This window comes from Artemia franciscana, chromosome 1 (genome assembly GCF_032884065.1).
Source record: "Artemia franciscana chromosome 1, ASM3288406v1, whole genome shotgun sequence".
Classification (NCBI taxonomy): Eukaryota; Metazoa; Arthropoda; class Branchiopoda; order Anostraca; family Artemiidae; genus Artemia; species Artemia franciscana.
Window position 1 is genome coordinate 8,260,359 of NC_088863.1, and position 15,332 is coordinate 8,275,690.

General features: G+C 33.9%; 1 protein-coding gene and 1 long non-coding RNA gene across 5 annotated transcripts in view; one reads left to right on the forward strand and one right to left on the reverse strand.

The window, feature by feature from the left end:
• LOC136025051 (uncharacterized) overlaps positions 1 to 6,515 on the reverse strand; it is a 70,553-nt gene extending 64,038 nt beyond the window's left edge. Inside the window, exon 1 of one of the 3 annotated variants that reach the window (XR_010617007.1) lies at positions 6,434 to 6,515. This is a non-coding gene — a long non-coding RNA (uncharacterized LOC136025051). Of the gene's footprint in view, positions 1 to 4,448; positions 4,592 to 6,433 lie in introns of those variants that run through there. The other 2 variants (XR_010617009.1, XR_010617005.1) reach the window with 2 other exon arrangements.
• The window catches only part of LOC136025043 (forkhead box protein I3-like), a 74,322-nt gene extending 59,737 nt beyond the window's left edge, over positions 1 to 14,585 (forward strand). For both annotated transcript variants that reach the window (XM_065700717.1, XM_065700726.1), the window contains exons 5-7: positions 560 to 731; positions 8,385 to 8,472; positions 14,366 to 14,585. In XM_065700717.1, the coding sequence (XP_065556789.1) occupies positions 560 to 731; positions 8,385 to 8,472; positions 14,366 to 14,466 (361 nt within the window). In that variant the 3' untranslated portion in view covers positions 14,467 to 14,585. The remainder of the gene's footprint in view (positions 1 to 559; positions 732 to 8,384; positions 8,473 to 14,365) is intronic.
• The last annotated feature ends 747 nt before the right edge of the window (positions 14,586 to 15,332 follow it).

Genomic DNA, 15,332 nt, shown 5'->3' on the forward strand with positions numbered 1-15,332 from the left:
CAACTTAAATCATAAGATTTTTTGTGTTACCAAGTGATCAACACAATTTACCAACAATATCCTGGGATTGAATGTGGGAACTGTGCTAAAATTCTCATCAACCTCTGGGGAGGGGCAAGTGATCCTACAGCATCAACTTAGGGATAGGATCAGAGGAGAAGGGTATTGAAGTTTAGGTTTCTAGTCTCAATACCATGCTCTACAGATAGCATCCAAACTAATTTCGTTGTTTCGATACTATAGGTTCTACTTTCGGATCTTTTTTCTGTATCTTAATACTGGTATTCTCAGAGGTACATTCCTTAGGGGCCGAGGGGAAGGGTCTCAAGGTTTTGGTCTCTAGCTTTAACCCTATGTTCTACAGATAACATGTGGTTAATTCCCTTGATTCTGTTATGAATATGTTCTTTTTTTTTGTGTATCCTGTAAATAAATCGTCGACCAGATACACTGTGATTGCTAGCCAACTGCAACAATGTACAACTAGTTTCTGCAAAACCCCTAGTAACTCATTGCTTTATTCTAGCAAATGATTCACAATCTGTTTTCTTTATCTTAGTCCTGGTGTTCTCAGAGGTACATCCTTTAGTCCTTCAGCCCCCACCGGTTTTCCGTCTCATTATCCAAGTTCCGTAGCTGAAGTACTAAGTAGTCCTGCATCCTTCATCCAAAATGCTAGTCGATCTGCCCAAACCAGTGCAACCTCCTTTGGATCGTTGCATGGTTCACAGGTAGCGTTTCTTTTCTTGCTTTTAAGTTATTGATTTTAATTAATTAATCTTATAGTAATTAATTATATTAATTAATTATATATAATTTATTAATTATTATGTATTATTTAATATCAAATTTATCTAATATTATATATTAATTAATATGATAATTATATAATTATATTAATTTTTGTTATTAATTAGTTATTAATTTTAAGTGTTTCCTGATAAAAGAATCCATTTCGACTCTTTAATCAGAGTAAAAGGGGTTTGAACACTGTTTCCCAGAGCTCCTTTTGTGAAAAGAAAAATATATAAAAATGCAACCTCTCAGCTACTATGACTTACATTGTCACAGTAGTCCAATATTTAAAAAATCTCTAATTGAAAGAGGTTAGTTCAAGATCGGGGAGACCAAAAATTAAATCATAATTAGAAAATTCCATTACTTACTACCCCATTTCCACCATAAGTGAGGTCAGAGGGGAATGAAAAATCAGAATCTTAAGGTTATAATTTAGGCGTCTTTTTCAGTCTCCTCAGACTTGAAGCAATGCTTAAATTAAATACGATGCTTAAATCATATATATTTTCAATTGTGTATTATTTTATTATGTTAGACTAATGTTATTTTTATCTTTTCAGACCACACCTAGGGTTTAAATGGAGTACTAAGTGATGTAAATTTTCAATTCTGATGCCATTTTCTCTAGATTTGAATTAATAGGGAACAACCTTCCAATCAAAAATATATTACAGAAATTTAAATTCAGTATTTCCCTCCTTTTCCCCTATTCTCCCGGAAAAAAAATGGTATTTCTGCACGGCAGATTTCGGCCGATTTTGGATTTGTTATTAAGCAAATTATTTTTAAACGTTATAATGTCAAAAATATTTCAGTCACTGTACCACTTGGTGTCAAATTTCAAGGTTTTGCCTTCGTTCTTGTTGTTTCACTGAACTAATTTACATTTTCCTTCATGGGCCACTGTAATTTGTTCAATGTCTTTTCATGAACAATTTACATTGTCCGTGATACCCCTTTTTACTGACGAATGTAAACAACATGCTAGTGCCTGTTATTTATCATGTATTACAGAGAAGAGGCTGGAGAGGGTAAGTGCCCGGGATGGTACGTCTGAGGTAAACAAAACGAGCTAAGGAGCAAATTACAAAGAAAAATTCTGAGTGTATTTCTCTGAAACTTAAAAATTATCCCCCAAGGCTTACAAGTTTTCCAGCTCCCCCCCTCAAAGAATCTTTTTCTAATCTGTTAAATAGCAAAGAAAGATGTTCTACTTCCTGAACGTCGAATCTTGTGTAATTGAATTAATCAATTCTGAAAAATTAGAAAAAATTAGGTATTTTTAACTTACGAACGGGTGATCGGATCTCAATGAAATTTGATGTTTAGAAGGATATCGTGTCTTAGAGCTCTTATTTTAAATCCCGACCGGGTCTGGTGACATTGGGGGGGGAGTTGGGAGGGGGAAACCTAAAACTTGGAAAACACTTAAAGTGGAGGGATCGGGATGAAACTTGGTAGTAAAGTTTATTGGCAAACTGCTATCAAACAATTTGTTATTTGAACTGTGGTCGAAACTACAAGTCAGCGGTGACTTGAGTCAAAAGTAACCGAACTTAAAAATAAATGAATTAGGTTCTCAACCTTAAAAGGTTTTCAATAGAATACCACCAAAGGAAAAAAAGATTCACTAAATTTCTGTTTGAAGAATTTCCGGTAACGAACTGTAAACACGGAGGACTCGGCTCAATTGTAATCGAAACTGCAAAAAACGGAATTTTAAATAACAATTGATGCATCAACAAAATAAAATTTTTATTTTTATTGCAAATAGGCAAAATTTATTAAGTTTAATGCTGCTTATCAGAAGCTACGATCCTGAGAGAATTTGCCCTTTTTTCTAAAACGGGGTGAAATACCGTTCAATAGTCAAGCGATCACACAGAAAATTCCACCATCAGATTTGGAATATCAGAGAACCATGTTGTAGAGATTTCAATTTCTTACCTACCAAAAATGTGGAATTTTGTAATTTTAGCCAGAAGAACGCGCGTTTTTTACTGTTTTTTTTTTTTTTTTTTTTTTTTTACAGGGGTGGTAATAACGAACCAATGGTCTTAGAAGATCGCGAGACGGCTCATTGAAACGGAAATAAAAAGGAATTATTCCATATGTAAGAGGGACTACCCCTTCTTCAACCTTTGCTCTTTAAACTGAAGTTAGCCTTTTTGTCACAATCCTTTGAGAATAACTGCTCAAACACAAGGGCCCTGGATTTAAATGAGACGTATTTTAAAAAACTTTAAGACTTTAGCGTAAAGAGCTATGGTTGAAGAAGGGGTATCCTCCCCTCATATACGGAACAATTTCTGTTTGTTTTAAGTTTATGTTGCTCCTAACTTACAATAGAAAAATTAGTTTCATTTAATTTAATTCAAAGAAAGAGCTATTTAAGGTAGTAAAAGTAGCCTTTATTTCAAAGAACTATTCATCATTTTCATTTAAAGAAGTATTTTTCAATGTTTTCTCTTTTATGTAAACTTTCAACTATATTTTGTGGTGCCTTGTACATTACCCAATGTATTCTACGCTTCCAGACTTAGTAGGCTTCCAAACCTTCCGATATAATGTTGCAAAAACCAATTTGTTGGTGACACAAGCTGAACTTAAATATAATCTTGTAAAAATTTCGAGGTTATACCGAAGAGAAATTACTATCAACGAATAAATGAGACCCAAACAGACAGAAATTGAGATAAATAGTCACATAAGCTTTAAGCAAACATTAACATGAGCTTTAAGCAAACACTAAATACCGAAAACAGAAGTAGGGCTACAACTGCCTAAATTTTCTAGAGGCTATAGTGGTCATTTATAGTTTATTAAAAAAGATTGGAAATCGCATTTAAATATAAATTTTTATTTTTAACTAGTTTATCTATCACCTGTTACTGCCATCTTAAAAGAAACAAAATCCATGAAAAAACGCCCATGTTGATAACTCCCACTCCACAAAAAATTCCTCGCCAGGAAACTCTGACAAATCTCTCCCATGGAAAATTATCCCCCACGTGTTAATAATGATCCTATTTTAAACTAAAAAGTGTCTTAAAGATTCCATCCTCCCTGAAATTTCTTCCTTCCGTGGAAAACTCCCCTCGTAATCCTCTCCCCTAATAATTCCCCCAGAGAATTTTCCCCATGTCCAAAATAAAATCATAGTTTTTAATCTAAAAGTATTTTGAAAATTAGGTAGGATTATTAACTGACTTGTAGGGCATTGGTGGAAAATTAATTTCCAGAAAATGCGAATAGTGTGTGAACAAAATCGACGGTCAATTTTCTGACCCGTCATGCGTTGTTGCGATCTTACACTTTTACAACCCCCACCCCCGTGGTAAATTCCTCCTCGTATTAGTAACGACCGTCTTTTTACTTATCCTTCACGAAATCTCCCCCCCTGGACAGTGCTTACCCTGGAAACTCCCCCCACAGAAAATTCTTCCTCACAAGTCCCTCCCCCCTGCACGGAAAATTTATCCCACGAAAATTCTTTCCAGGAAAACGTTTGCCATGTATTAGTTATGATCGTAATTTTAGACATAAAAATATTTGAAAAATCTCCCTGCAACTTCTCTCTCCTGCGTAAAAATATGATTGTATTGAAATTTAAAAGTATTTCAAAAATTAGGCTAGGATTGTTGACTTACCTGTCGGGCGTTGTAGGATAAATATATTCAGAAAGCAACATTCAAGCTGCTAACCAGTCGCGCGATGATGCACCTCTAGAGACTTTCCCAATCAAAACTGACCCTCCATAGAAATTTCCTCTCATGGAAAACTCTTCGGCGAGTAATTCCCCCAGTGTACTAGTTAGATGTTTTGAGGTCCTGTCTATAAAAGTGCGGAGCTTTGTGTTTTTGCCAGAAGAAAGATTCCGTATGCATGTTTATTTATTTTTTGCTGTTTTTTTCTTCAGAGGTGATCATATCAAGCCAGTAGTCCTAGAAGACTGGGAAAGGGTTCATTCGAATGGAAATCAAAAGTACTAGTTCACTTTTCGAGTGACCAAAAATTTTGGTGGGCAACATTTGGCACTCAGAAACATATACTACTTTTTTAGGGGGATTTCGGCGTTGAAGGGATTTTCTAACGGAAAAATTTCGCATGGCGAGAGAAGTTCACTCTGGAAGTATTTTAGGTAAATACACTCACTCTGGAAGTATGTAAATTTTACACGGTGGGAGGGGTTATTCTTGCGTGAATTAAAAAAATGTGACAAAATGTTACAAGTGGACCTGCTAGTTCGATGCTGCATTGTTCGAGGGTAACCTTTAGAGTGTATCCAGGACATGATGATGGTAGAGAGATTCGGTAGAGAGTCACTTTTGTTAGAGAGTAAGACGGTCAAGGAAAGTATTTGTAAGATGAGGAAATTAGAGATTTCTATCTTATCGTCGTCAAGGCTTCAAAACTCGGTAAAAGCCTTCTCAGTCTTTGCCCAGATATTTTGTAGATCAATCTATTCATCTCCTTAAAAAGTGGGTGTTCTTTTTGTTGAGGGAGTCACCTCTTTAAAAATTAAACAAAAAAACAAATTTTTCAACTGAAATTAAGGAGCAACATCAAATCTTAAAAGGAACAGAAATTATTACTTAAATGAGGGAGGTCGTCCTCTCCTCAATACCTGCTCTTCACGCTTTTCAAGTTTTTTAGTATTTATATATGAATCGACGGGGGGAGTAAACGCCTAGAACCCCAAAGAACATGGCTGCCAACTTGCACACCTTTTCATTTGAAATGCCCTCTTTTATGCTTCAGAGGTGATGTGCAAGCTTTGGCAACCTTGCTCGAGCAAATTATTTGACTTGCGCTGTTTTCGAGCAAAAATCACTCTTTTTTTACCTTGATTTGCACTCTTTTTGGATGTCAGTATTTAGCAACTATGATGTGGGGTAGGGTTGGAAATAATCTTTCTCTTCCCTCTATTTAGACTAAGCCTCAAGATGAGTGCTATGGTGTAATGACTCCTTTTTTAATGAAGAAAAACGTTTGATAATTATTCCTTAGTGTTTCATAAAATTATGTGCTTGGTTGTATAAGTGCACATCAGCTATTTTAGTTTTTCAACTAAAGTTTTATATTGCTTCTTATTTCCATTCTACAACCATTGCATTTGAGCATTCAAAAGAATTGGGAGAAAGAGTCAATTGGGACATGAACCTAAATACCGAGTGCCTAAAGACTAAGGGAGTGACCCCCTCATATACAGAATAGTTTTTGTTCATTTTTAGTTTTAATGTCACTCTTAACTTTCATTTGAGAAAACTTGTTTTGTATTTAATATATCAAACAACTATTTTTGTAAAATGTTTTATTAAGGAATCAAACATTGTGCAAATTGAACCACAATTTTTTGTATTGTGGTTCTATTGTGGTTCAGTAAATGATTGTGAAGAACCACAATCGCATGAAAAAATTATAATTTTTTTTATATTGTGCAGAGTGTAAACTAGCGACGAAGACCACACTGCCTTTCCATAACAAACAAATACAAAGTTGACACAATAGGGAAAATCTTTTCAAGACAGTGGAAATCAGTTCTGTGAATATTTCGGCCCTATGTCCAAGGGCCGTTTTCAGCACAATACGAGAAAGAGAGAGAAAAAAAATATGTATATATAAATAAACTTACATTAAAATGCGAAAATTAAAACTAATAATGTTAAACACTTTTTTTAAAACAGCCCTAGCATCCGTACTTCAACGAATTTCAACCAGGACTGGCAAAAAGATTGAAGTGAGACGATAAATTCACTCAAACAAAACATAACAAAGTGATTAAATGTAATTTCTCATAGCCAACCTTGCATTTTTAGCAGCCTGTCTTAAAGGCCTTTTCGAAACTGGCTCAATACTATTGTAAATTGGTTTAGTAAAATATTTTTTCAGATCATTTTTGATTAAATTTGAGCATAAAGAATTTAGTGAGTACTCCCCTAAGTCCCTGTTCAGAGAAATATTATTATTTATTTTGAGATTAATTTTGATTGATTTCCGAACCACTGATGAGTGAAGATTTTTCAAAAAGTATCGTGTGAGAGGGATTATTAAATATATGCAAACCTAAAGCAGAATCGAAGGAGTTGTTGGAACTATTTAAAATTAATGCCTTGTCTATGTCTTTTTTATGCTGTTGTAGCCGTGTTTCTAGATTATGATGGGTTATGCCAACATAGTAATTTCCACAGTCACAATGTATTTGATAGACCCCTCTTTGGCGAGTAACTGGGGTCTCATCTTTACCGGAATTTAAGAAATTAGTGATTTTAAAATTATTAATAAAAACTTCATACAGATTATTTTTTGTTTAAACATTTTTTATTTTTGTTGTGATTTTTGGGATTTACGGAAGATAGACAATATTTGAGGGCTTATCAGTACCCTCACATTGTCCACTCATTCAAGCAAAAATAAATAACTATAAAAAATATAATGTAGCATATAATATGATATAAAGTATAATATAATATGTATCATATAATGCAATATATAATATAATATATAAAATATGTATTTTTTGTGAAAGTTAAATCCAATCGCATGTTTTATAACACACACTACACGAAAGCAAAAACAAAAATACGAATCGGGGCAGACTTTTTGTTTGCTACCGTTTGTCTTTATTGACAAGAAAAGCTCAACATCATAAACCGTAGTATATTTCTTATTAATTGGCTACCCTGCAATGATAATTATCTTATATTGTCCACAAGCCTCTTGCTACGCCAGTGACAAAACCCCTAGATTGAAAATTCTAATGTGGAAGTCAGCTTAGCCTACCCTTTGAGAAGGCTATGTTGACCTTTCTTTATACGTGACACAAGTATGATCAGTAGTAAATATAGGTATAAGAAAGGTTTCATTTTGTTTATTGTTCAACTGACGAACATTGTATTTGTAGAGACCATATTGTCAGTAGTTGTTTAGTTTGGAGTAATTACAAGGGTCGGAATTGTACTATGAGCTTTAAACTAAAAGTTTTATAATTACTTAAAACTAAGAGCCTAGCAGTGAGATTTTTTGTAGTTTAAAACCCGCAAAATCATAAGGAATGCGGCTGCTTTAAGTACGACCCCACTGCTTACTTTATCACTAGCTCTGTGGCTAATAAAATCTCGAAACGTTTCACTTTTGCTACATAGGTCTGCGACCATATAACAGACGCAAAGTAGTATCTGGCTTAGCACATGTTTCATACAAAAATATACAAATATATCTAAAAAGAAATGATTAAACGTAAATATCCCAAATCAAATAGACAACAAGCTCTTGAAATTTGCACAAATATTTTTAAGCGCCAAGCATAGCTAAATATTGAACTAAGAAAATGAAAACAAATTTACATGGATTACCAGCCTCGTTGATTTCATCCAACAATTTTTTGGAGGAAATCCGGAACCTTGACAGCGATATATCCTCTTTTAATTTAATATTTTATCGCGTGGCAAGAATGTCAACCAGTTGTTACCCCTAAATCGAGGTTCCACGTCAAGTGTCTTCTCATGTCCATGGATTTATATGACTTAGGTTTGAAAGCAATTTGCGGCACGAAAAATTTTAAATCTCTGATTTGTATTTGGCAGATGGCAACTTCCCATCAATTGGAAGGCATCCATGGAATGCACCAGCTGACGACAATCAACGCCTACGGACAGATGTCCCCACACTACGGTAATCTCTATCTATCTTAAGTATGAATTAATAAAGTGTTTTATAACCTCTCCTTGTCAGAGCTCAACCTCTGCAAGAGCTTTACCCCACAGACAAGCGTAATATCAAAACTCAGGTGACAAAAATACGACACTACAAACAGTTCATTTATTTCAATACAATTGGTATCATAGCATCGTGTCAAGCTTGCAGCCTCTGAACATTCCCTGGGAGAAAACTGGGATTCTCTACTGTCTGTACATAGACAAGGTGGTCATCAAATTAATTGCATTTTAATTAATTAATTGCAATTACCCATGTTTTCTCTTCTCTTTTTTTTCTCTTCTTCATTTTCAATTTTTTGTTGTTTATTATTATTATTAAACAACAGGATCTTTATTATTATTGGCGTTATGTTTTTTTTATAGGAATAAATTGAATTGAAATTGAATTGAAATTGTTCTGGCTTTAAAAATCATATCTACAAACTTTTTCATTGAATAGCAATAGATTCAGCATTCTGGAGACAGGCTGGTAACCTAATTAATTACATTATGAATAAGTAGATGAATAGGTTTTATTTTCTACTTTAAATACACAAAATCAAAAGGGGAGTAACACAAAGAAAAATTCAATAAATTACTTTTCAGAGAGAAACAATAGCAAAGAAAAATATTTGATGGCGTTATTTTTACCGGATTATGCCAAAACTTATAAAATTCTTTTCTGCATATATGTAAATGGATCTAGAGTAAGATACTCCTCACTTATAACGCAACTACTGCTCAAAGGGGTCAAACAAAAATAAGCTTTAAAAGCGTCAAAATCTAATTGAATTTTTTCATTGGATATCTAAAGAACCATCATTTATAATTGCCTTTCCAGAATAATGGCAGTAATCTAATTGATCAATTTTTCTAGGTTATAAATTCTAAAAGGTATATAGCTTATTCTATTGAATTGCTCAAGGGCCCTTTAGAGTTTCTGGAGTTCCAAAGGTACTGGTTCTGAAACTATAATTGAAAGGTCTTCGTGGCCTGAAATTTTAATCATATCAACATAAAAATAGGACATTGTACACGAAGAATAAATACTATGACACTTTTCTTAAAATGTAAATTGTGATTGAAGAGCTCCCCTCGCTCTTCCCAAATTAAAATTAAAATTTTATTTGGTCTACTAGTCCAATGCCCCCTCAAAGATTCAGGTGGGTCCCTTAAGGGGTTAATTTATACCCTTAAGTGTACCGCAGACACCCCAACTTTTGACAATTTGGATAGACATTGTGTGTTTAATCTAAGCTAGCATTCCCTTCCACATTTTCTAAAAATTTTCAACTCAAAACCTTTAGTCGTTCCTGAGATTTTACAGATATCCTCTTTTAACAACCTTAATACACGCAGCATTCCTCTCAACAATTCCTGAAGTTTCAACTTAATACCTGACTTGGTATGATGACATTGCATACAAACGTTTTTGACATCTTAGCTACAAATACAGTCTTTTGATTTAATTCAGTATGCCCCTCAACATTCCCCGTAAGTTTTAAGTTAATACTCTAGGCTGTTCCTGAGATATTGTAGACATCCACTTTTGACAACCTAGATGCAGATGGTGTCTTCTGATTAAGTCCATAATCCCCTACATATTCCCTGGAAGTTTCAACTTAATGCCCTTTGTTGTCCCCGAGATATAACAGATATGGCCTTTGACATTGTGGACGCATATAATATTTTTTATTTAGTTCAATGTCACTCTCAGTATCTCATGAAAGCTTCAACTTAATACCTTAGCCATCCTTTAAATACTGGAGATACGTTCTTTTGACAACATATATGCAGGTAGACTCTTTTAACTTAGCTAAATATCACCTGCAGCACCCCCTGAAACTTTCAACTTGGTACCCTTAGCTGTTCTTGAAACATCGGAGATAAACTCTTTTGCAAACCTGAATGCACATAGTGTCTTTTGACTAAGCTCACCATTCCCTGAAATCTCCAGCTTGACAAACTCAGAGGCTCGTTAGATTTTTTAGATGGACCATTTTGATAACCCTGGATACGCATAGTGTCTTTTGATTTAGTTCAACGTCCTCTCAATGTCCCCTCAAATCTTTGACTTAACACTTTAGTCATTATTGAGATTTAACAAAAATGTGCTATTTTAACAACTTGAATGTACATAATGTCGTGTGATATAGTTCAACCCCCCCCCCCCCCCTCTTCCCTAAGGATTCTCTATAAATTTCAGCTTAGTATCCTTAGCCATTCTTCATATGGCAGATACAAATTGTTTGTGTGTCTAGCATCAACTCAAATCTAGCGGTTTTTTGTATTTTTTGTCAACTGCCTTTTCACTTTTGTAAATAAAGCTTCTAAACTTTTTATAACCTGTATGTAGGCTACAATCTGTCTTTTTATTAAATAAAAAAACAAGTTTTTCAATTGAAAGTAAGGAGCGATATTAAAACTTAAAACGAACAGAAATTACTCCATATATAAATATTTTTTTTTAAAGTAGATTTATGAGAAAGGGTCAAACTTTAGTGTAAAGTGCAGGGCGTTGAGGAGGTAACAGCACCTTTCATATGCAGAGTAATTTCTGTTCATTTTAAGTTTAAATATGGCTCCTTACTTTCAGTTGAAAAAGCTTGTTTTTTTATTTAATATACATTAAGCTTGTTGATTTTCAAACTGCTATTTCATTATGCCAGAACATTTGTAACCACAAGGAAGCCTTTTAACTAGGTATAGTTATGAAAAAGTGACAAGATCCACAGTGCAGGATACTGTGTTACAATGTTGCACTTCTGATAGCCTTAGAACTCTTGCCCCTCGTCAGTGTTTATGGTGATCAACTGTTTTCAGTTATCAGTTGATCACTGAAAACCAGCTGAAATCAGTTGATTTATGGTGATCAGTTGATCAACTGATCAAATTGGCTTCCTCCATGACTCTGATAATGTACAGATTTATTATCAATAAAAGACTTCGTAAATTTAAGAGATCCTCAAACCTCCTAGTAAAATCCTCGCGTAATGCTTCGAAGTGAGTTACATCGTCTTGAAGTATTTCTGGTAATTTTGACAAATGCCGAAACTCTGAACATCCTTTTCTGCTTGAGTTTTGTTTATAAAGCATAAGTTTTACTATATAGGCCAATATTATTTATTTTATTTCAATCACAAAACCATCATCTTCCTGCAGGTACAAATTAACTATTAAACAACAAAATATCTCTTTTACATTTGGCCGAATTTTCTTTCAATTTCGGATCTCTTTTTGCGAAATCTCTAAAGCAGATTCAGAAATAGCTAAAAAAACAACGCTGCGAAGTAAGAGCCCTATCGACAGCCAACGGACTTCAGTGTACAGATGTAACAAAGTAAAAAGACTTTTCTGCTTTCCCCCCTTTTCTGAGCAAATAACTGAGAGTTCGAAGAACTGCTTCAAATATTGTTGACATATTTGACAAATATATTTACCAATAATATATTCATATACGACCAATATTTGACAAATAATATAATATAATATAATTTGTATAATACAATTAATCTATAATATAATTATAATATAACCAATAATTTAAACAATATAACAATAATATAATTAATATTATTTAATATAATATAATATAATTTCAAAAATAAAATATATCAAATATGACGAACATATTTGACAAATAATATATTCAAATATTGTTCACATATATATGATATATATTGTAAAGACTGGTTTAACCTAGGACTCAGATTTTTGCTGCTAAATACTATCTGTTAATCCCCCAATGAATGGGCAGTACCTCAGGCATTTATTACTTTAATTAAGCAGTAAAACCATGATGACGACCAGCCATTGATGGTACACTATCAGTTGCAACAAAAATTATAATCTTCCATGGAATATTTTACTCAGTAAAAAAAGAAGAAGTTCCTTGGCCTGGATAATCAATTCTCCTCTGGTATCATCTTCTAAATATGTAGCAAAAAGCAGTTCTTGGCTCATATCTTTATCTTTAATGTATCGAAAATTCAAAACTTGCATGGAAGACTTATACGTCCGAACTCTTTACTCACGAACTTGTTGAGGCTAATTAATTCGACCAGTTTTTCAAATTCTGCACACTCTTTGGCTTGTTAGTCAATGTTATAACAAGTTGTGTCGAGGGGTGGTCGACTTCTCACCTCTTGGTGTACATCTTGGAACGACACGTGTGCCGCAAAGTTCCACCATGCTTGACACAGTTCCGCTACACTTGCTACAGCTACATCGCGCTTAGTCCCGCTTGACACGCTAAGCCATGCCTGGCACTCCTGGTACGCGCCACCTAACAAATGTGATTTCTGAGAGTCGGCCACCCCTCGGTTGGGATACACATTGAAAACATCGAATATGATTTTGTGCCGAAGAAAAGGGGATGATTTTCAAACCGTGTCGACCCTTAAATATCAGTTCTCATTCATATCAACCCCTGGGAAAGGAATATCAACCCCAAGGAATCGGTATCGACTACATTGGGAATTTTTTTTTTTAAATAAATGATGTATATTTCTGAAATGAGCCTCAACTTAATATTATTCTATAAAATAAACAGGTGGAATTATGAGTGAATAATGGTGAATAACATTTAATTTAACTAGAAGTTACTTTAATACCCCACAAGCAAGCATAATGTAATAAACAAAATAATGTAAATGCAAGGGGGAAAACAAGGGCATATTAAATTCTTGGAGATGTCAGTAGATAATGAAATAAGAAGGGCTCGTGATTGGGATGCGTTTAGAATTCATGTTTAGATTCAATGAATACTACAGAACTTAAAGGGATCAAAGGATAAAATAGGCATTGTTCCAACCCATTCTTCACGATGTTTTCGTTTTTCTCGAAGGTGACGATAAATTCACTAAATCAGTGCCACTTTGATTTTTTAGTCTTTATTGCGGTGTCTACTGTATTATTCACCGTACTGCTTCTGCGTGCCTTATTTTCTTTTGCTTGGCATTTTTAAACAATAATCATAAAGTTATTTTTGTCCAACAATGATCCAGCAAAGATCCAACAACGTAAGCAAACTGGAAAATCGAAAATATTTTAGATTATTTGAATATTTTTATTATTTCACTACCATGTCAAAAGCCGTATCTGCTTCATTTATCTTAAAACAACTGTTCTTACCATAATTTTTAGAATCAATCTGGTTTCTCTTATTACATCTACTGTTACCACTGTCACTGCTACTACCAGGCACACAACTAGCAATGTCATTCGGCGAGATGGGGCAATAGATTTTTCCGACTCTTTTCCTATTTACAAACTGCTTTTACTTTATCAATATTATAGTTGTGTCCATTCCTTTCATACGATAGGCTGAGGAGAATCTACTCCAGTATGCTACCTCTAAAATGAGCTCTGCAGCATATTGGGCTTTCACCGGAAACAGCTTTGATAAATTCATAAAATTAATTGCTACTTTGATTTTTTAGTCTTAATTGTGGTTTCAGTTCAGTTCAGTTTATTTATAATACAAATACATTTAACTAATATCCCAGTACCCGCCCGAAGAAAGATGCAAAAAAAGCACTTGCGACGGGGCGGGTACATAAATGTCATATTCTAATTAATAATTCACTACAAACATAACACAACAAAAAACAACAAAAAAAGAAAAAAAAGATAACCAATAACGACCAATCTCTCGTCAACTCATCAATAATACTAACCAATCTCATAGTAATGAAAAAAAAGAAAGAAAGAACTAAAACGAAAGAACTATGAACCTTGGCCTAATGAAAACTTTCTCAATAAATACTGTTTCAACTGTTTTATTCACCTTACTGTGTTTGCGTGCTTTATTTTCTTTGCTTGGCATTTTTAAGCAATAGTCAGAAAGTTATTCTGTGAAATATTTTCAGGTTCAAGTTCTGCTTGCTCGTTTGGTGCATCTTATCATTGTAGAAGAAGCGATGAGTGCCAGGGAATAATACCTTACTATCATCAAGGCAGTGCTAACTAAGTAACCAACTTACTCAGAACCAAGGGAAAGTGCAAAAAATTGCGTTTTTATTCAATTTCATTCTTTTAATGTTCGATTTTAAACGAAAGTATCAATTAATAAACATTTCATAGCTGCAACGTATTATATCAAGAGTATACAACTAGATAAAAACGTCGTATCTACACTTTCAGAGATAGACAGGTTAATTGGGAAAATAATCCTCAGTGAACTAGCCATGGAGCAGACAAACTTCATCATAGAATAATACCCAAGCCACGCCATAGTCACCCCTGTTGGTAAGAGAGAAAAGTCAAGACCTATGGATTATATAAGGTTTTCTTTAACTTCATCAAATGGTTTGAAATTCCAGATGAAGATTAATTTGCTGCTAATTACTGTACACTCCTTCTATATCGTTATAGTTTTTGGCAGACTCATTGGTTAGGAAAACTCATGTTTTCTGTTATCAAAGAGATTCAATACTGGTGATGTACTAACGTCCAATTCCGATTTTATCTGTAATTATGCAGCCTGGGGAAGAATAAAGTTACAATTAGTGATAAAAAAAAAAGTTAAAGAGAGATGGGTAGAATATTTTGAGAATTTGCTAAACCGAGATACAGTTGCAGGAAAAGATATAGAGGAAAATGAAAAAGTTTGTGATACCTTGGATGCAAAGGAAGATTTGTTTTGTGAGTAAGAAATAGCGACAGCATTAAAATGATTAAAAAATAATAAGGCTCCAGGTGCTGATAGTGTGGTAAATGAGTTTCCTAAGTATGGTGGCTCTGAGGTTAGAAATAAGTTACTGAAGATTATGAATATTATTTTTGAAAAAGAGGAAGTACCTAACAATTTTAGGAAAACCTTAATTAAACCACTGC